This window comes from Canis lupus, chromosome 26 (genome assembly GCF_048164855.1).
Source record: "Canis lupus baileyi chromosome 26, mCanLup2.hap1, whole genome shotgun sequence".
Classification (NCBI taxonomy): domain Eukaryota; kingdom Metazoa; phylum Chordata; class Mammalia; order Carnivora; family Canidae; genus Canis; species Canis lupus.
This window is the reverse complement of record NC_132863.1, coordinates 20,188,189-20,208,671: the sequence shown is the minus strand read 5'-3', so window position 1 is coordinate 20,208,671 and position 20,483 is coordinate 20,188,189. Positions and strand designations below refer to the sequence as shown.

General features: G+C 46.7%; 1 protein-coding gene across 3 annotated transcripts in view; it reads right to left on the bottom strand.

Moving 5' to 3' along the window:
* Positions 1–5,360: 5,360 nt before the first annotated feature.
* Positions 5,361–20,483, bottom strand: part of DNAAF9 (dynein axonemal assembly factor 9) — a 141,420-nt gene continuing 126,297 nt past the window's right edge. For 2 of the 3 annotated variants that reach the window (XM_072800236.1, XM_072800239.1), the window contains exons 31-37: positions 18,005–18,091; positions 14,230–14,336; positions 13,858–13,932; positions 11,895–12,100; positions 10,534–10,599; positions 9,341–9,434; positions 5,361–8,737 (exon numbers count right to left, since the gene is read on the bottom strand). In XM_072800236.1, coding sequence (XP_072656337.1) covers positions 8,625–8,737; positions 9,341–9,434; positions 10,534–10,599; positions 11,895–12,100; positions 13,858–13,932; positions 14,230–14,336; positions 18,005–18,091 — 748 coding nt within the window. In that variant the 3' untranslated portion in view covers positions 5,361–8,624. The remainder of the gene's footprint in view (positions 8,738–9,340; positions 9,435–10,533; positions 10,600–11,894; positions 12,101–13,857; positions 13,933–14,229; positions 14,337–18,004; positions 18,092–20,483) is intronic. The other variant, XM_072800237.1, reaches the window with a different exon arrangement.

The window sequence follows — 20,483 nt, the reverse complement described above, 5'->3', positions numbered from 1 at the left end:
AGATTGTGGAATCTGGAGTGAGAAGTAACTATCGCATCTCATTCAAAAATACAAAACAAGACAGGGGCACGAGGCTGGCTCAGGCCATGCAGCATGCAACTCTCAATCTCAGGGATGTGAGTTCGAGCCCCACGTTGGGTGTAGAGATTACTTAAAAATAAAATCTTTAAGAAAAATAAAAGCACAAAACCAAAACCACTCCCTTGGACACCCTTCCCCTTCCAGGTACCATCCGATTCCTCAGCTGTGCTTCACAGAGCACATTTCTCCAGAGTTATCTCTGCTCTTCTGTCTTCGTGCTGTCTCCTTACTTCTCTTCCACCCCCTCATAGGGCTCTGGTCCTCACTCCTGCACTGGAGCTGCCTCAGCTCTCCCTCCTCCCCCAGCAGGACCCAATGCCATCCATCCCTCCTCCTCTCTCTCCTCCTGGACGGAGCTCTAGCACGGGAGAGCTTCCCCTGGCTCCGTGGCTCTCGACCAGACTGGCCACAGCCAACCTTCAGATTTCATGAGTCCTGTCACTGAGCTCCTGCCTTCAAGGCACCACAAGTACTTCCTCTGTCCCTCCAGCCTGGATGGCTACTAGGCAATTCTGAGGGAACCCAGGCCAAACAGAGCTTCCAAGTCCACCATCCACCTGGCTGCTCTGGACCTGGGCATCCACGTCTGATCCATGAGCAAATTTTGTGGGGTTTACCTTCAGAACAGAGCACAGTCCTGCCCACTGTCACCTCCAGCCCCGTCCACCATCTGGCCTTTTGACTTGCCCCCACCCCTACCCATCCTCCACCAACAATGGCTTCTCATGGTGGTTAGGAAAATAAAAACTGAATAAATACAGCGAAGCAGTCTCCCTACTGTAGGCCTAGGGGTGTGGCATAGGGGGTGCGGTACAACGTGGCCCCGGGCCCATTTCCCACCTCATCCTGTACCTCCTGCTCCCTGGGGAGCACCGCTTCTGCCACACTGGCTGCCAGCTCTTCCTTCAGCACAACCAGCTCTAGGCCTGCCTCAGGGCCCTGATCCTCTGGGTGCCTGGAGGGTGTGTCTGGAGCCCTTACCACCGCTCCTTTCGTGCTTCGGCTCTTGGGGGCCTTCCCTGCTCGTATCACCTAGAGTGGTTCCCGTTTCCTTTCCTCACACACCCCCATGGCCCCTAACTCCAGCACATCCTTCTCCATCGCTTCCCACTTTCCTGCCAGGGCCCCATCTCCCCGGCTAGACGGGAAGCTCCCTGAGAGCAAGGCTGTGTTGCCTTCCCCCAGCATAGCACGCAGTGGAGGAGGTGCTCGGTAAACCTGTGCCATGTCTCCACCTATAGCTCCCCAGTTCTCAAGCCAGCGCAGCCTTCCATCCTCCACCCTGCTCTAGTTTTCCAGCTGCATGTAATAGGGGGCCAGCCGGATAGCCCTGATTCCTGATGGCTCCCTTCCTCTCACCCCAGACCCCTCAGTCAGGGCACCAAAACCTTTTATTTCTACTTCTGGTCCCCCCATCCCCCCGCTTTCCCCTTCCTTGGACCTTTGGCAAGTGTGGCTCCCCACACCTTGCAGACATCAGGCTTCCCTTGAGTCATTTGGGGTTTTACAAGCCTCTTGGGGTTCCTGCTGCCCTGACCAGCCTTCCTAGCCCCTCACAATCCTGGGAAGAGGGATGTTGTTCCCACATTATCCCTTGCTGATGCTGGTGGCCTGGGGGAAGGAACCTAGTCTCCACCCAGCTCCTCTCCTGTGGGCATCTCCAAGCCCCATGGGCAGTGGGTGGAGGGAGACCTTTTAGTGCTCAGCTAATACAGCATTAAACCCTCTCCCTGTTGCTCTCTATCCATACTGAAAGATCTAAGCTCCTATGAGGGCAGGCAGGAGGGCAAGAAGCCCTGTGGAGGCCAACAAGGACCTCTTCCCCTTAGCAGGACAGCTCTTTGAGCCACCCCTGACCCCATTAACTTACAGTCACAATCTAGAGGTTGAAATGGAGTCTTTTTAGCTAGAAAATTCCATGAAGTCTTGGTTATCAAATCATCTTTCCTCTTCCTGTTGTCCTTATTTTGCTATTGTACATTCATCCAGGCATGAAACTTTTTTTTTAAGATTTTATTTATTTATTCATGAGAGAGAGAGAGAGAGAGAGAGAGAGCGGCAGAGACATAGGCAGAGAGACAAGCAGGCTCCATGCCGGGAGCCTGATGCGGGACTCGATCCTGGGACTCCAGGATCACGCCCTGGGCCTAAGGCAGGCGCTCAACCGATGAGCCACCCAGGAGTTCCCAGGCATGAAACTTCTGAGTAAATATGTATAAAAAGTTTCTTAAAGATTTGCAGCCATGTGAGAGAGAGAGAGAAAAAAAAAACAAAAACACCTCTTTATTGATATGGTAAAAACAGTAGTAATTGTAGGCTAAAATGGACACATACATTTTATTTGATTAGCAGCTTTTTAAATTTATTTTAAAGACTTATTCATGAGAGACACAGAGAAAGAGAGGCAGAGATACAAGCAGACTCCATGCAGGGAGCCCAACGTGAGACTCGATCCCAGGACTCCAGGATCACTCCCTGAGCCGAAGGCAGACGCTCAACCATTGAGCCACCCAGGCATCCCTGAATAGCAGCTTTTAAAAACAGATTTATAGTCATTTATTAGTTTGACATAAAATGTATTGACCCTGATCCCTTTTACCAAATTATTTTGGCTGGTCACTTTAGCACTTCAGAAGCCTGGGGAAAACAGGAATAATTTGTGGATAAATTTATTTTTCTCCAAATTTTTGGATAATAAAAAAAGTTTTTGGAAGTGTTTCACAACATTGGGTTTTTTTCCACTTTGGTTTTTTTCCACTTCTACCTGGAGGTCACCCCCTCATTCCCGTCTAGTTAATCATTTTGACTTGTCAATTGTTCCTTCGGAATCACTCTCCAGTTAGTCCTCTTCTCATCCCCGGCAGTGTGGAGCAATGGGTCCACCCCCACATTACAGTCTATATGATCTTTCTTTCCTCTTCTTTTTCTTTTTTTTTTCCCTTTCTTTCTTCTTCCTTCTTTTCTTCTTTCTCTTTCTTTCCTTTTCCTTTTTTCTTTTCTTTCAAGATATTAGTTATTCATGAGAGACAGAGAGAGAGAGAGCGGCAGAGACAGAGAGAGAGAGCGGCAGAGACACAGGCAGAGGGAGAAGCAGGCTCCCTGCGGGGAGCCTGATGCAGGACTCGATTCCAGGACCCTCGGATCATGACCTGAACCGAAGGCAGACACTCAACCACTGAGCCACCCAGGCGTCCCTATTATTTAGAGGAAAAAAAAAAAAAAGATTCTCAAAACATGTTCCTGTGGAACATCGGTGTCCCTGAGTATGCTAAGGCACTAGAAAACCACACAATGGTGGTCTTTTCTCAGTTTGCAGGGGGAAATGGTCCTATTGCAAAGAATGTTTTTGATGAAAATATTTTTTCCCTTTGGTTAAAAATCACTACCACCACAAGAGGACAACTTTGTGCTTGCTATCATTTGTACTAGAAAAGACTAGCAGAAAGCAAAATTTAAAAAATCAAGTATGTATTTGATTTTAACAGAGAAGCTCAGAAACAGCCTGCTATGCGGGTCTAGGGAGCAAGGCCTGTTTTGAGGGCCTGAGATTCCCCAGTGGGCCTGATATTGGGAGCCCTTGGAAGTGCACAGTGACCCATGGTCAGGCCAGTCAGAATATTCCTGACCATTGTGACTGGTTCAGGGATGGGAATGTGATCCCAGACTTTGGTGCTGCCTCTGGAGGAGGCTGGGTCTTCCCTTTAGGGTGTTGGAGCTGCTGGTTGCATAAAGGAAGCTCACTGCTGGGGGGGCGGGGAGGGGGTAAGGCCACCAAGTATGGAGAGAGGCTCTGATGACATCTGAGTGCCTAAGGCCAGCTTGAAGCTGGGACCACCCTAGACTCTTCTTACAGCAACGGAGCCATGCCCTTTCCATCATGGGCTGGCAGTGGGGCATATTGCCATGTTTCCTTTGGGCATGACTGTTTCCTAGACTGTGTGATAGAAATGAATACATAACTATTTCTCGTGCTTCCCAAGAGGGCTCTGTGATACTCCGCAGCTCCACCTGAGACCCTCTGCTCCAAGTAACTTCCCATCAAGTGGGGACAGGCCCCCTTCCCAGTTCCAGGCTTCCTGGCCTCTGAGTCTTCTTGGCCCTCAAAGATCATCCCGTCCAGGAGCACCCCCCCCCCCACACACACACACATGTACTGTTTCCCCCATCTCCCTGACGACTCTGAGGGTCATCCCGAAACCCTGGTGGTTTCCTAGCAATTCCAAGCACAGGAGCTCCTCAAGGTTCACATCTGGCCTTGCGGGACTCCAGGTGGGAGACTCTGGGGAAGGGGGCTGTTGAGGAAAGGGATGCTTCTGCCACCCCCTCTCTCCCAATTCCCTGGGCTTCTCACATGCAGTTTTGCCTTGGTTTGTACATGACTACTTGAGTGCACAGAACCTCCAAACCTCAGACTACCTTCCCCACCATCTGAGGGAGGCTGCCTGCAGAGGCTGCCTCCTCCCCTAGGGCCAGATCTCCATCCCCCTGTGGAGCCCTTCTCCTGTCCAGAGGCCCCTCGCCTCAAGAGCGGGACAGAAAGCAGGGTCTCTGCTTGGCAATCAGCTCTTTCTCCACAAGGCCAGAGGCCAGAGGCGGGTGTGGGTGGCGCCTGCCTCACTGGTTTTGGGACCCCTGCCGCTCTTGGAGAGGGGTGCTGTGAGCACTCTGTTAGAGCTACAGGCCTGTGGGCAGCCTCTCTCTGGGTGGGCATGTGTGGCTCCCAGGCTCCTGGGGCAGGGCAACATCAGAGCAGCGTCCTGGAGGGACCCTGAGCCAGGGCAGTGGCTCGGGCCCACCCCTCCACCCCCTGGGCCCTTCATTTTCGATTGTTCCCATTTGTAAAGGGGTAACAAGGGCCATCTCATGGAGCTTTGGCTGGAGTTACCTGGGGCGACCAGCTTGTAAAGCACCCTGGCCAAGTTGGGGTGTGGGTTGCAAACTGACACCAGTGCCCCGCTATCCAGGAAGAGCACAAGGTCAGCCATGGATGCAGCTCCTCCCAGGGCCCCAGCCAGCTTCCTTGATTCCCTCTTTGGGTTCTGAGAGTCGAGAGTGCCCGCTCCCATGCAGGGGGGTCTCTTCATGAACCTTACCCTCTGTGAGCCTTCTGGGGCCTGGGGGTGGGAATGTGTGCCCCAAGGACCTCTCCCCAGCTGCCCAGCAGAGCATTTGTTTCCCTGGGAGGCCCAAGGAAGGGCTCTAGTCCCAGGGGATTGGCCTTCCCAAACTCCGCCCCACCTTGGGGCTGAGTCCACAGCAACAGGTAACAGTGCCAGGTCTTGCTTGTTCAGTGAGTTTATTGGTCCTTAGCATGATATCTCAGTTACCAAGGTAAATTCACATACACAACTGCAGGTAAAAACATGTAAAATAATATAAAAATAAATTGAAAGCTACTTTTATATATTTACTGAATTAAGTAGTGTAATAAATACTATAATAAGCAAAAAGCTTCAATCACACAATTCAGTTTCACTGAAGTTACAGTAGTGTTTGTAAATATGAGTTTTAAAATTTAAGTTACAAATATTAAAGCACTGAAAAACTAGTATAAAAGTGAATTTTGGCACGTAAGTGAGCTCTTCTGTCATTATTTGACAACCTGGGACAAGGAAGCCTTTTCTCACCTACTTTTTGAGGTACAACTATCCAACTAGGTCAGCAACATGCTGGAATACTTAATAGTTTACAATCTTTGAGTTAACTTTTCCCTTTTGAGAAGCCCAAAGAGCAAACCCAGAGCTTATTACTGTGCAAAAATTCTCCAAAATCCTAAGAGAATTTAGGAGGGAACTTTTTCTTGCTACCAGCAAGGCCCAGTGTCCTGGCCTCAGGTCAGAGAGCCACAAGGGCTCGGATGGGGCCAGTTGGACTCCTTGCCAGCAGCCCCTTCCCAGGGTGATCCCTTTTCTCCAATTTCTGCCTCCTCCTTCCAATCAAAAAAAGAAAAAAAAATCCCATATCAAAACGTAAAATAACCCATAACTTCAGCGACTTCAATGTTATCACACTCACTCTGGGTGATATAAAACTGAAGCTGCTAATAGGAAAGTTGGCAAAAAGCACGTAAACCCCTGGAGGACTTCTGCCTCTCCCTAAGGAATCTACTACACCTGATGTCACTGCTGGGTCCCTGGCATCCACTCCTAAGGTCAAAATCTACAACACAGTGTCATGGCCCTTCCTCTGGAGACAGCCTAAGACCCTGTCCCTCCACCTGGAGCTCCCAGAGGAGTTAAGTGGATATTAAAACTTCACAGTCAGAACCCATAGGCACCCAGCAGGTTCTAGAAGGGGCAGTGCAAGGGGGGAGCATCCTCCCTGCTTCAGTCCTCAAAGAGCTTACACAGCTAGTGTGCCTCTTCACCAGGGGCACAGCAAGTGTGCCCCCAAGGAATGCCCTTTCGCCAATGTGCCCCTTTACACTCCCGAGAAAGCTGAGGAGCGTCACCAGAGGCCTCAGCCAGTTCTGCCTTTTTGGCTTTGGAACTTAACGTTTTGACTTTTTTCAATCACAGTTTCATATTCAAGTTGAGGTAATCACAGTATTCCCTCTAACAGTAGAGGAATTGGGACAGTGGGGCAAGTTGGTGAGAGAGCATTTCTGTGGACAATGGTCAGAAACCAAGACCACCACGTAGTAGAGCCCCACGCAGTGGGAAGACCCGCTTTTATGTGCGGGCTCTGAACCCTCTTTAAAAACTCTTTTGTGCAGCAGCCAGGAAATGGCTCGAGCTCCTCAATCTAGAGCTTTCATTTAAAAGTTCACAGCAACCCACTTGGAGTAAATGGCCTATGGTTCCCCTACCCTCCCCACCCACCCCACTTCTCCTTTTTCTAAGGCTGCTCAAGTCTGAGTTTTTAAAAAGAGCTCGGTAGAGCTAAAGGAAGCTACAGTAACTCATTGCTTATTTAATCAATTGCACTTAAGATCTATGTTATTGATTCTGAAGTAGAGACAGGCCCACTATGGAACCCCAGCCTCTGGCCAACCAGAAATGAGGTGCTCCCAGACTTGGGCTCCATATCTGGGCCCTTGTCACCACCAGCTTTGGGAGCTGGAACTGGAGTACATGGGCCTTTTCAGAAGGCTTTCTTCATGCAAGATTTCTTATTGAGTGGTATTTGGGGTTTTGTTCATTTGGCTTCAAATACAGATTATTTTTTTCTAATACAAGTACATTTTATTGACAAGCCCTTAACACCTGCTTTGCTACTTGCATGGAGGCCTCTGAGTGACCAGGCACATAGGCCACATGTGCTCCATCCTTTCTTAATCTCTCCTCTGTGCCAGGGGCCATTCTCAAAAACCCCTCTACATTACTGGAAACTTTGCTGGTTTCATCTATGTGCTTCTTCCTAAGACATGCAAAAAAAAAAAAAAAAAAAAAAAAAAAAAGTAAAATTCAGAAAGCATTTACAATCTAGGCCGCTGAGGCGCTAAAGTCCTAACAGGCATCACCCAAATATCAGTGCCTGTGACCCCCCCCTCCCCCATAGTGATTCTGGAAGTCAGGTATGGGTACATTTGTAATTCCCCTCTGCTTTATGGTTCAGCTGAAAACAAAGCCTTTCTAAACTAGATATTGGAATTCTTTGAAACAATGCTTGGGGACATAAGTTTCCTGAAGTTTGTGGCTGAAGACCAAGCCTTCCCTGGCAAGGCTCAAGTGAGGGATGGCTGCTGGAGAGTAAGCCCCCTTCAGGGAGGCTCCACAAGTGATCAGAGCCCTGGGCCTAAGAGTAAGCAGTTGCAGGATGCTCCCCTCAAAAATAAGGTGAAGCATCATCAGAAGGGCTGAATGAGGCAAACCAGAGTGATGCCATGAGGGGAGCACAAAACCAACTTCCAGGGAGACTGCTTATAATAATTCAAAAGCCTCATGCCTCTGGAAAGCAACATGCCTTTCCCCTCAGTTAGTCTATAAGGGGACATCCCTTCATCTTAGAATAAGCTGTTGACCTCAGCCCAAGCTGTGGCTCTGTGGGTTGGGCTTGGGCTACTCCCCTGGGGCTACTCCCCAGGGCCAGCAGGGCCAGCTCCTTCAATGCAAGGGGCCTAAGTGGGAAGGCAGGCATTCCCCTGGGAACACAGTTCTCCTGGGGCAGTGTCTGAGGCCCAAAGCCTGTGGTGGCTTGCTCCTCTAGGCATGGCCACAGTTCAGGCAGCCAGGGTTCCTTCTACATCCCAAAAGCTCCTCTGTGTACAAATGCTGCCCTCTGTCACAGTGCCTCAATAGCCCAAAGGAGGTACTGTGACGAGAGACCAAGAGGTTCTGGGCTGCCAGCCGCATACACAGGGCAGTCCTTATCTGTTCATCCTCCATGAGCCCCCCCCCCCCCCATCAGTGGTGCAGGTGATGCTCTTCAGCGCTGTGTGGAGATAAAGACAACATGCACTCAAGCCAGTATACAAAGGCCAAGAAGAACAAGGACAGCCCCTTTAGGGAGGGGCCTCTGGGAGAGCTGAGGTTCAGTAACCACATTTCTGAACATCCACCTTTAGGGTGGACATTCTGCAGGATGTATGGCCCAGCCTTCCCCTAGGGCTTCTGCTCAAAGAGGTCATGGTACTCCTGCTGATCCAGCTCTCGGTTATACTTCTCGATTTCCCGGTTGGCTTCTTCCACATAGTCATTCATGAACTGGTCCATAACTGGCATCTTATTAAGGAAGAGAGCCCTGTGCCAGGAGGACAAGGGAGCCTGCCCAGGCCCAGAGGGATCTGTGGGCAGGTGAGTGCTCAGCCCACACAAAGCCTACCTACTGGGCTTTTTTTATATACTGGCAGCACCACAGCTATAGAGAAGAGGTCAGGGTTGGCATGGTTCCTTCTTGAGGTGTTAGTGCTGAGCCCTTCAGCATTCATGAGCACATAGCAGGACTCCTGTCCATTTTCTCACAGGTTAACTATTGTAATCACATCTAGTCTCCAATTTGTCAATTATGATCCTGATGACCACAGAACGCAGGATGTCACCAGAGCTACATTTAAACTACAACCCAGAACGCAGGATGCCACCACAGCTACATTAAACTACAACCCACAGGTGTATTAGCAATCACTGAATGAAGGCAAAATTATTGTTAATGACATTAGAAGGCCAAAATGAAAAGCCTGCCTCTGTGGCTTGTCGTGTGTTCCCAGAACGCAGCCTACTCTAGGGGTTAGGTTGCTGTGGCTCCAGCAGACACCCACCCTTTTTATGATCAGGCTTCCACACACCCCCAACCTTCCCACCATAGATTCTAAGGATACGTGGATGAAAATCAGTCTTGTCACCAAAGAAGTTGACAAACTGGGTGCCATTGTAAAAATAGCCCGCGGGCAGGGGGTCCAGGTGGCGTTTCACCTGTAGGAAAAAAGAGTCCTGTTAAAATGATCTGACCACTTTCTATCATTTGCTTATTTATTAGAGACAAATAAACAAGCCTATGACCTTAGCATGATGGCCCACTCTGCCCCATGGAAGGCTAGACATGTGAGGAAATGGCTCCCACAGCAGTCCTCACAGAGTAACTGACAGAAGGAACTCTGGGAGCTCCTCACGGGATTAAGCTCCACTTGTCCTCAGTGGTACTGGTTTGATAACATACCCTTCGTTAGCTGTCTCTCCTTCATTCTCTCCCTTAGTTTCCCACGTCCCTGCTAGTGTCTCCTAGAATCACTTCCAAAAGTAAGCTACTTGTACTCAAATCCATGTTGCTCCAAATGTTCTTTTAGAGCAACAAGGACTACAAGGACTACACACTACAAGGACTGCCTTCTGAGGTACCCACAGTCTCTTCTCCAGAGCACCCAGGGTTGCCCAGGACAGAAGCTGGATATGAAGGGACCTCCTCAAGTCCAAAGCAGGGGCTCCTGGAGTCCCAGATCCTCTCCCATTCACTCATTACACTACAGGAAGTGATATAGCCTGTGCTTGAGCCTGGACTCTGTCCCTTTTAGCCTTTGCCTCCAAACCCCTCAGGAAAAGGCCCCAGTGAGGTGAGGACTGGGGAAGAGGCTGGGATGGGGGTCATCAAAGCACCTCTCCTGCTGGTCCCAAGATTCTACCACCTGCTTATCAGCAGCTTCTGGACCTTGAGTTCTTCCTGGGCCCTGTTGCTTTATCTGTGGTTTACCTAGCACAGACGGATGGGAGGAGAAAGGACTTCTGTGCCTACTTCAACAGCATGTCAAAACAGGACTTCACATCATCCCTTCCTCCCACAGGCACTGCTTCTCCTCAACCTCATGCCCAGGTCACATGAGAGGTCATTCTATTCTCTTCCTCTCTCAGGCTACAAGGCTGGATGGGCTAAGGTTCCTCTACACCCAGTTTCCCTCTATGGCTTGAGAGAAGCAAGACCTCCAGAATGCCCTACAAAGAGCTCTCTCACTCAGGGGATCCTAAAGGATGGAACTGTGCCAGCCCAGAAGGATAGCTCTGGGTTTCTTAGGGGACTCACGTGGATGTTCCTGATCTCCTGCTGGGTCAGCATCCCCCTGGTCTTCAGGGCTTTCCTCTGAGGCTTCTGTGTAAAGATATAGGGAGGGAGGGGTCAGGTCCCAACAGAACTGATGGAAGTACATGAACAGGTGAAGGGCTCAGGGCTCTGGGGACCACTTACATGACTAAGATCCCAGAAGCAGGGAAAGACAAGCATAAGCACTCTTACGGCCTGGACACAGTATCCTGACTGCCTCCCCTTAAGGAGACCACTTACTACCACAGAACGCTGTGTGCCAGGGCAAACAAGCAGCGGAGGAAACACTAGTGCTTTTGCAGATAGCAGATCCTCGACTCTAAACCCCGTCAGTGCCAGACACACAGACAAAGGGACAAAAGGAAGTCCCCTGGTCAACCATTTAGGAGTTCATCCAGTTTATCTGAGAAAGACATAGCCTACAAGTAGCCATTCCTCAGTATAACAGACAGGTTTCAACTAAGCATCTACAAAGGATCCAGGCAGGGCCCAACCAACACTATTTCCAGAATTCTAAGTCAAGGTAAACCCCTGAGGCTGTGCTAAGAGGCCTAGCACCCAAGGCTTGTGTCATATTAGAGGATTTTTTTTAAAGCTTTTATTTATTCATGAGAGACACAGAGAGAGGCAGAGACATAGGCAGAGGGAGAAGCAGGCTCCCTGTGGGTAGCCTGATGAGGGACTTGATTCTAGGACCCCAGGATCATAACCTGAGCCAAAGGCAGACACTCAACCACTGAGCCACTCAGGTGTCTCATATTAGAGGATTTTAATTCCAGTCTGGGTTTTATTTTTCTTTGCATTACTGGGCTAAAGATGCTTGTGGGCCTCTACAGGTAAGAATCTTTTTCCCTGCACCTGTTTCTAGGGCCCTGGGCTCACTGCTATCAATGCCTGAAGTCTTGGTTTGCAAATCATTGTAAGCATATCTTTGTTGCCTCTCTTTTCTAGAGAGAGTACCCAAGTATAGAAGGATTCTAGGTTCAGAACACAGGACAGTCCCTGAATTAGGTTCAGCTAAGAAAAGATATTTTGCATTTAGACACCAGGCTGACCCAGGATCCACATGGAACCATGAGGTTTCACCCAGGTCCCGGTTAAGCCACCTAATAACTGCAATTTGCCTTAGCAAAAGAATTAGAAATGGCTGTAAGAATAGGTCTGCCTTGAGGTTACCCTGAGTGGCTTCCTCTCACTCTCAAAGCATTTCTGAAAGTGCTGGCTGAGCCTGTGACGGGCAGACCAGGAGGGAGGTCACGGAGGGGCTCCTAGCCCAAGGCCAGGAGCAGCTCTGGGTGTGCTGGGCACATTTGTGCCAAACGTATCTGGGCTTTGGGAACCACCTGCTTAGCTGACTGCCGCAGCCAGTCCTTGACACTTTCTTCCTTCAGGGAGCAGCCGATGAACACAAGGTAACACTCCTGCTGCCCGCTGCTATCTTGAGGTGTGCTTCTGGAATCGGGCGGTGGTGAGGGTCCCTCCAAAACCGGGACAATGCTCAGAGAATTGGCTAGAGTGTTGTGGCAGACCTCCATGGCCCTCTCAGAGTCTGCAAGGAGAACACACGGAGTTCCTGAGTCCTGAAAGGATAAAGCTACACTAAGATGTAATGTGTCGATGGTTGGGGACAGATTCCTGTGACATATGCAGGAGGGAGAACTGCCATGATTGGTGTCAAGTTAGAAAAGAGGAAGTAAGAGAGGGAGGAGCAATGTAAATTTCTGGCTTGGTTGATTTGGTAATCAGGTGGACATCACTAGCCCAGAAGGGGACTATGAGAGGAAAGCCCCTTTGGTCTCAGTGGAGGCCTGAGACAAGCCAAGGGAAGAGGCTGTCAACATACAAGTGCTGCAGAAGGGTCATGTGATAGGAACAGGAGAGATGGGACTGGGCTTATTGACTGAGAAGCCAGGGGCTTCTTAGACTGGAGACATAAGGGCAAGGTCCCCCTAAAAAGCAGGGTGAGAAAGGGATCTAAAACAAAGAGAGAATAACTTAAATAAGAAAGGGGCCAAGAGAAGGTCTAAATAAAGAAGAATACAGGGTGAGAGGGAAGGAGGTTTTATGACCTCTGAAGCAACTGGGGGACTCTACTGGAGCTTGAGTTAAGTAGGCTTGAGTATGGGGCCAAAGTTTCAAAATCAGCAACATAAATTAGGCCAAAAGCATGAGTTAAGGACCCTGAGAGATTCTTTTGTATGGGTGATGTCATCTATTTTTTTTTTTTTTTGGTGTCATCTTTCATCTGAACTCAGATGGTTCCATGTTTACAACTCTCAGTGACTCCCTATGGCAGACACTGATGGTTGCCTGCCAGCATCCCACTCTTCCTCCAATACTAATTCCCTAGAAGTCATGGCAACTCAACTGTGGCCAAAGAGAGAAGTCTTTGGAGAAGTGGCAGGAGGTGCTTCAATAATTGGTGTCAGTATTGATAAAACCACCCACAGGAAGAGCCTATCCTATCAGGTGGGTGTTATGTTTGGATGTGACACCTAGACCTGTAGAACTACCTGGCAATGAGAGGTGGGAACCTGAGGGCAGGCTGACACATCAAGAATAGAAGAACACATATTACCTGTGTCCTCTGTGGCCTTGCTATGCTGCCTGACCTCTTCACTTCTTATTATATAGCTAACACCTGCTAGCTGAGTTGAGGTTTTCTGTTATAATAGCTAAAAATGCCTTAATAGAGATATTCCCATTAGGTGTCAATCACAGTGAACCCTTCCTGGTTGTTGCAATGTGCCATGGTTCCAAAGCACATGCTGTGCCTTTTCCCTAGAATATTCTCCCCTTTCTCAATGTTGAGTTGAATAACTTCTTGTTTTGAGGCCTTCTCTGATCTCCAGCCCAGGATGGACAGACTTCAGATCATGAGGGTTCCAGAAGTCTAAGGCTGATAAATAGGGAGAAGGCAAGTGAAGTCTTGAAAACTCTGGCAGCAATGGATATGGAGCTGAAGAGCTTAGCACTGGGGCAACTCCGAGTAAGAGGTCTAAGAGGCCATGGATGGCTTGAAGGGGTTGGGGGAAGTGCGAGTCTCTGGAACAAGGAAGTCAAGGAACTGTGAGGAGAGGTCCTAGGCAGGCCATCCAGGGGAAGATAGGACATATCCTCCACTGTGGAGCAGGATCTGCAGAAAGGGGGGGGGAGGCGGGGAGGGCTAGAAAAGCCACTGGTGTCAAGCCCAGATGGGAGGGTTTTTGAGAGAGTCTGACCAGCATCTGTGGGAAGCTATGAACCCATATCATGAGATATGAGCATTCCATAGTACAGGACTCCCATATCCAATTCCCCAGTTACCTGAAAACTTCACTTTGCCCAGGATATGGTAGATGTTTCCAGAGAAGGGACTTGGCTTGATGGAAGACTGAATTGCTGGTGGAAGAAGAGGACAAGTTCAGGGCACACAGCTGGGAGGGTTAGGGACTGGGAAGGATTCCCACTAGAGGAACCTGAGCTCACAGGTTCTCCCTCTATCAGACCCTCCGCAGGGGCTCTGCCACTGTTCCCAGGGGTGGGGCACTCCCGGGTCCTCAAATCCCTCTGCCTGTTTTTGGACCCTAATGGTGAACAGAAAACATAGCACACGTAATACTAAAATGGTACCAGGAAGCAGGAACAACTCTGTGGTACTGTTTTATCAGGGTCTGAGACGTGTCAATCAAGGTTTACCTTTACACTTGGCCACGAAGCGAGTCTTCTCCAGGGGGCGACCAAACCATACGCAGATTTGAACCATCAGTGGAAAGACTGACCCAGCATCAAATTTACCTTCATACCTAAAAGGTTTAAAAAATTCTAAGTACAAGTAATTGGGGCTTTGGGTTTTGTTATATACTGCTCTGGGATGAATTACGTATCATTTATCCTATAATATTTGGGTTGTTTCTTATGTGCCTTTTTGGGTACAAAACACTTGTTTTAAATACATGTATGTCTCTTTCAGCTTGAGACTGGGAAGCATGGTTGCACATACAACTGCAGGCCATCTATCTTTGAAGCTTACTAGTGTGCCACCTGAGATTGGGGCTGACACCCTTAGAGCTCTTCCTCAGGGCCTCAACTATATCCCACCATTGCTGAGGGCAGTTTAACAGACTGTACATTTGGATGTGCACATTTTCCAGAAGGAACTAAAGAGCTGGGGCACCTCTGCTCTACTTTCTGTTTTGAATTCAGCAGACATCATGCCAACCACAGACTTATTAACAAGTTCAGGAATACCTGGCTGGCTCAGCTGGTGGAGGATGTGACTCTTGATCTTGGGGTTGTGAGCTCAAGCCCCACACTGGGTATAGAGATCACTTAATAATAAAAAAGTCTTTTTTTTTTTTTTTTTTTAAAGATTTCACTTATTTATTTGACAGAGAGAGCCAGAGAGCACAAGTGGGGGTAATGGCAGAGGGAGAAGGAGAAGCAGTCTCCTCGCTGAGCAGGGAGCCTGATGCAGGGCCTGATCCCAAGACCCTGAGATCATGACTGTGCTGAAGGCAGGCACCCCTAAAGAAAGTCTTAAAAAAAAAAAAAAAAAGAAAAAAAAGAACATGCCATATTAGAGCATTTAAAAAGTTTAAGTTTATATTATGGAAAATTTCAAAGACATGCAAAGACAGAGAGTACAATAAATCCCCATCACCTAACTTCCAAAATTATGGAATTGTCATTTTTTAAAAATTATTCTTTGAGATGAGTCTCCATGATAGAATCAATCCAGGAAAGGTAGTAACCACCTCATGGGTAATAATTTACACCACTCCCAATAGAAGAGCGTTTCAGTTTCACAATTCCCCCAGCAATGATTCTTATAGATATTTTTGGTAAAGTATAACAGGTGTCAATCAAAACAACAGTAAGCCATCATTTTACATTTCTGAATATTACTAAAATGGAATTCTGTTATCATGGCTGGCATTTATATTTGTTCTAAAGTGAACTGTCCAAGGGTACCTGGGTGGCTCGGTCAGTTAAGTGTCCAGCTCACGTCATGATCTCAGGGTCTTGGGATTGAGCACTGCTTGGACTCCACACTCAAGAGAGGAGTCTGCTTGAGATTCCCTCTCCCTCTCTCTCTGTCCCTCTCCCGGCTCATGCATTGTCTAAAATAAATAAAATCTTAAAAAAAAGAAAAAGTGAACTGTCCACATCTATATGAACTGGGTTGTTTTCTTTGGTATCAAAATAAGCTTCTCAAATATTATATTAATGCTTTGCCACATATGATGGGAACATATTCTTCCAGTCCATTATATTTTCTTATTAGTTTCCTTTGCTTTACAATAGCTCTACCTATTTGAATTTTACATCATATGTATTGAGAATAGCTTACTCCTTATGCTTTCTTTAAAGTAAGGTGCTGGCATGATAATTTTGTAATACTGACATGTTCACTTGCCCTCTCCCCACCTAAATAAGTCATGGGAGACCATCTGCTTCTCTGGCTCTTTGTTCAGAGCCTGAATCCTTAAGGAAATTGGGAGGGGCCAAGGGAAAAGTGAAAGTTTCCTACAAAACTAGAAATAAGCCTTCTACCAGAGGAGATGGGGATGGGTTGATGAGCACAGAGAGGGTTGTGGGAGGGGAATGGCTGAGAATCTGCACAGCACAGAGCTGAGCACATCCAGAGCTAAAGCCTATTCACTCTGAGGTGGTGGGTCCTGATTCAGTGAGGGAAGGGAAAAATATACAGAGATATGTAGGAGTCTCATGGCTGCCACCTTGTTAAAAGATTAAATTATCTGAATCCTAGGAAGGGATTCAGAAGGGGGAGAGCCTGAAGGGTGACTCTAAGGCCCTTCCATCTCTGATTCTCTATAAGCATTGATCTTCCTGGTAAAGAGAAGGCTTCAGGCTTTAGATTCATAGAGGTTTCTTTTTTTTTTTTTTTTTTTTCATAGAGGTTTCTAATGAACCTTTTATACCTGGCTCTCTCTTGGATCATTCTACCTCCAGGAAAGTCTGTGCCCTGAGCTGGGTCACATGCACGATGCCCAGAATGAGTCACCATGGACTCAGTGCTTGGAATGCGTGCTTTCCTAGGCACTAGGTGGAGACAGCAGGAATCTCACGACCAGGCCCAGAGGTATGGCTGGAAAAGGGTCAGTAACTGCAGTCACTGGAGAGGAAGGTTTCACCTCAGAAGCTCCATCTGTTTCTTTTTAGCTAAGATATAATTGTCTTGATCAGGCATAAGAAATGATCCACCTACCCACTGTTTAAGCAAGTATGATGTAACTCAAATCAGACGGTCCTTCTAAGAATATGCCTCAATCTTCAATTTCACAAACTGGATTTGTTTGTTTTATCAGCATAGTGCAATCAGTTTTTTGCTGGTATAAAACACTGGTGATGAAAGGGGTGATATGGAGGACACATAGGTGTCTGGGGGAAGTGAGTAAGGATAACAAAGATAATCCAAATCAACATAAGAGAATATATTTGGCTAAGCTTTAGTAATTATCTTTCCCAGAACTTTCAAGAGAGCAGAACAATCCATTCTATACAGAGACAAGCACAACATAGTGTGAGGGCTCTGGAGTCACACAAGCTGCATTTGAAATGCAGCTCTTTCACACTTACTGGCTGTATGAATTTGAATATGCCACTTAACTCCTCACTTCCTCACTTACCTTATCCTTAAAAGAAGGAAAATAATGGACCCTACCTCATAGGCTTGGTTTGAGGATTAATGAGATAACACAGATAGAGCTCTTAGGGCACTTTCCAACAGAACTTTCTGTGATGGAAATGTTCTGGATCTGTGCTGTCCAATGTGGTAGCTGTTGGCCACAGGTAACTACTAAGCACTTGAAGTGTGGCTTGTATGACTGAGAGACTGATTTTACTTAATTTTTGTTAATTTACATTTTATTAAATAGCCAAATGTGGCTGGTGGCTACTGTCCTGGGGAACTTAGAACAATGTGTAGCACACAGTGAGTGCTCAAGTGATATTGGCACTGGCATGACTACAGCACCCTTGGCACTCTTTCCTCCTCCTCTCCCTTTTGGAGGAGAGGTTCATGTACTTGGGAGTCTGCAGGAGAGAATAAACATTCCCTGGGCCACAAGGGCAGGGAGCCTACCTGTCAGGGGGGACCCCTCAAAGGACTCACTGTATTCTCAGGAGCAACTCTTTCACCTGGGAAGGCCGTAACTCCCTGGTTCCAGGCCAGCCATCTCACCCTCACTAGAGGCCAGAGGAAACAAAGGACACGGTGTGCTTGGTGCCCACAGGGCCACTCCCTAAGTCTCAATATCCAGTAAGGCTCCCAAGTGGGTCCCAAGATGTGTGGAGCAGTGGGCTACTGGTAAGACCAGCAGCTGTTGGGACATGGCAGGCCATCCCACCCTCATAGAACACTTGAAATGTCACTTTCTTTTTTTCTGTAAATGATTAAGTCGTTGCATTTACAAAGAAATCTTAGCTACTTTTTAGTGATGATACTTGCCAGCCAGGGTACATTAAATATCGAGATCGTAGCATCTGAGGACTTGAAAAACTATTTTCTGAGAGAATCAGCTCAATGTCTTCATTCCTTTGAAAACATACAGAAAAACCCAGGTTAACTAGGACAATCAATCTTCATCTACCCATTTTGCTTCCTCCCCTCCACAGATGCACCAGCACATACGCATCCACTCTTCTCTCTTACCACACACCTAAAGTATACCTCTCCTAAGAACAAAGACATTTTCTTTTAGAACCACACTACGATTATCATACCCAAGGAATTTAATACTGTAGACCAGCAGTACTGGTATCACCCGGAGGCTCATCAGAACACAAGATCCCAGGCCCCATTCCAGACCCGCTGAATCAGCTTTTTTTTTTTTTTTTTTTTTTAGAATTCTCATTTTTATAAGATCCTAAGAGATCTATATGCACATTAAAGTTGGAGAAGTACAAATCTAATTCATTTTCAAATTTTCCCTGTTTTGCCAGAAGGACAACCCAGGATACAATCGGGGAATGCTTACTGAATTTATAATCTCTATTTCCCTTTAAGATAGAATAATTCTTCCAATTTTTGTTCTGTTTCTCATGGAGCTGACGTTTTTGAAGATATAAAGCCGGTGCCATTGTGTCCCACAATCTGGATTTGTCTGGTTCTTTTCTTATGGTTAGATTCAGTCAAACATTTTTGGTAAGATTAATATCCAGGTGAGGTTGTGTCCTTTCCAGAGTATCACACGAAGGAGGCACATAATGTCAGTCTGTCCACTTAGTGATCTTGCTAAGTTTAATCACGTAGTCAATGTCATGTCTACTAGATCTCTCCACTGTGAAGGTACTTTCCTCTCACTGGAAGCACTAAGTGGTCCATGCAGTGATACTTTGAGACCAGTTCATATCCTTTTCATCAATAATCTGTCACCCACTGCTTTTAATATCCACTGATGATTCTTGCCTAGATGAAGTACTATATTATACCAACGGTTACAAAGTAGTGACTTTTTAGTTCTATAAATCTTTATTTATTTATTAGTGTTTAAAGAGATTTGGGGATCCCTGGGTGGTGCAGCGGTTTAGCACCTGCCTTTGGCCCAGGGCATGATCCTGGAGACTCGGGATCGAATCCCATGTCGGGCTCCCGGTGCATGGAGCCTGCTTCTCCCTCTGCCTATGTCTCTGCCTCTCTCTCTCTCTCTCTGTGAGACTATCATAAATAAATTAAAAAAAAAAAAAAAGATTTGTATCTTGCCTGTCCCCATTTTTTTAGTATCACCATGGACTCATTTTATATCATATGCTATAATTTGATATTACATTTGTTTTCTCTTATACTTAAGTTGTCCCAAATTTGGCTAATGAGAGCTTCTTGAGCTAGCTCCAGTATCGTTTTGATATATCTCTACTAACGTTTGGTACCTCTTTGCTTTTTTAGCACGAAATGTACCAGGCTCACCTTGGACTTTCCCTGCCCTAAACCTGCAATCAGCTAATTCTCCAAGGAGTCCTGATACCTTATATTGGGAACTGGTATATAGAAACCAAGATCTGGCAGTAGAGGTGTTTATTCTACTGTGGTATTAATATTTCTGATCCCTTTCAATGGGAAGAGCTAGGAAATATACATTTGTTTTGAAATAATTAATTTATATTGACTTCCACAATTCAAATCCACCATCCACAGGGTTTTTCTTCACCTTTCTCACTTCATATTTATAATCTTTCTTATCTAACAAGTGATGTTGTTTGAAATCAGGATTTCAACAGAGGATTATGTTTAAAAGTTACTTTAATTGGTGTGTGTGTGTGTGTGTGTGTGTGTGGTTGTTATTACTTTGATCTACAGATGGATTCACTTTTTTGTTTTTAGTTTTACCCTTCTTGGTTAATTTAATTTCTGAATATGTAAAATATTTTACATTGCTCAAAGTCAAAATTATATAAAAATATATACCTTTTGGTGTATCTTTGTTGAGCAAATAAATATTCTAAATGACCAAATGTTTTCTCTTCATACACACACACACAAAGTCAATCAATTCTCTATTTTTAATTTTTAATTTGGATTTAAGTCCATGAAGTAAAAAGGTCATTTCTCTATGTTCTCTTGGACATTTCTTTCACATCTTAACACAAGGAATACTGAAAGAGTCTTGACTTCATCCTTTGAAGGCATGAAAATGTGAATGTATCAAAACAAAATATCTCTGGGTACCTGGCTGGCCCAGGTAAAACATGCAACTCTTGGTCTTGGGTTAAAAGTCTAAGCACCATGTTGAGTGCAGAGATTACTTAAAAATAAAATCTTGGGGCATCTGCATGGCTCAGTTGGTTAAGCCTCTGACTCTTGATTTTAGCTCAGGTCATGATCTTAGGATCGTGAGATAGAGCCCAATGTCAGGCTCTTTGCTCAGCATGGAGTTGGCTTGGAATTCTCTCTCCTTTTGCCCCTCCCCTTGCTTATGTTCTCTCCCTCT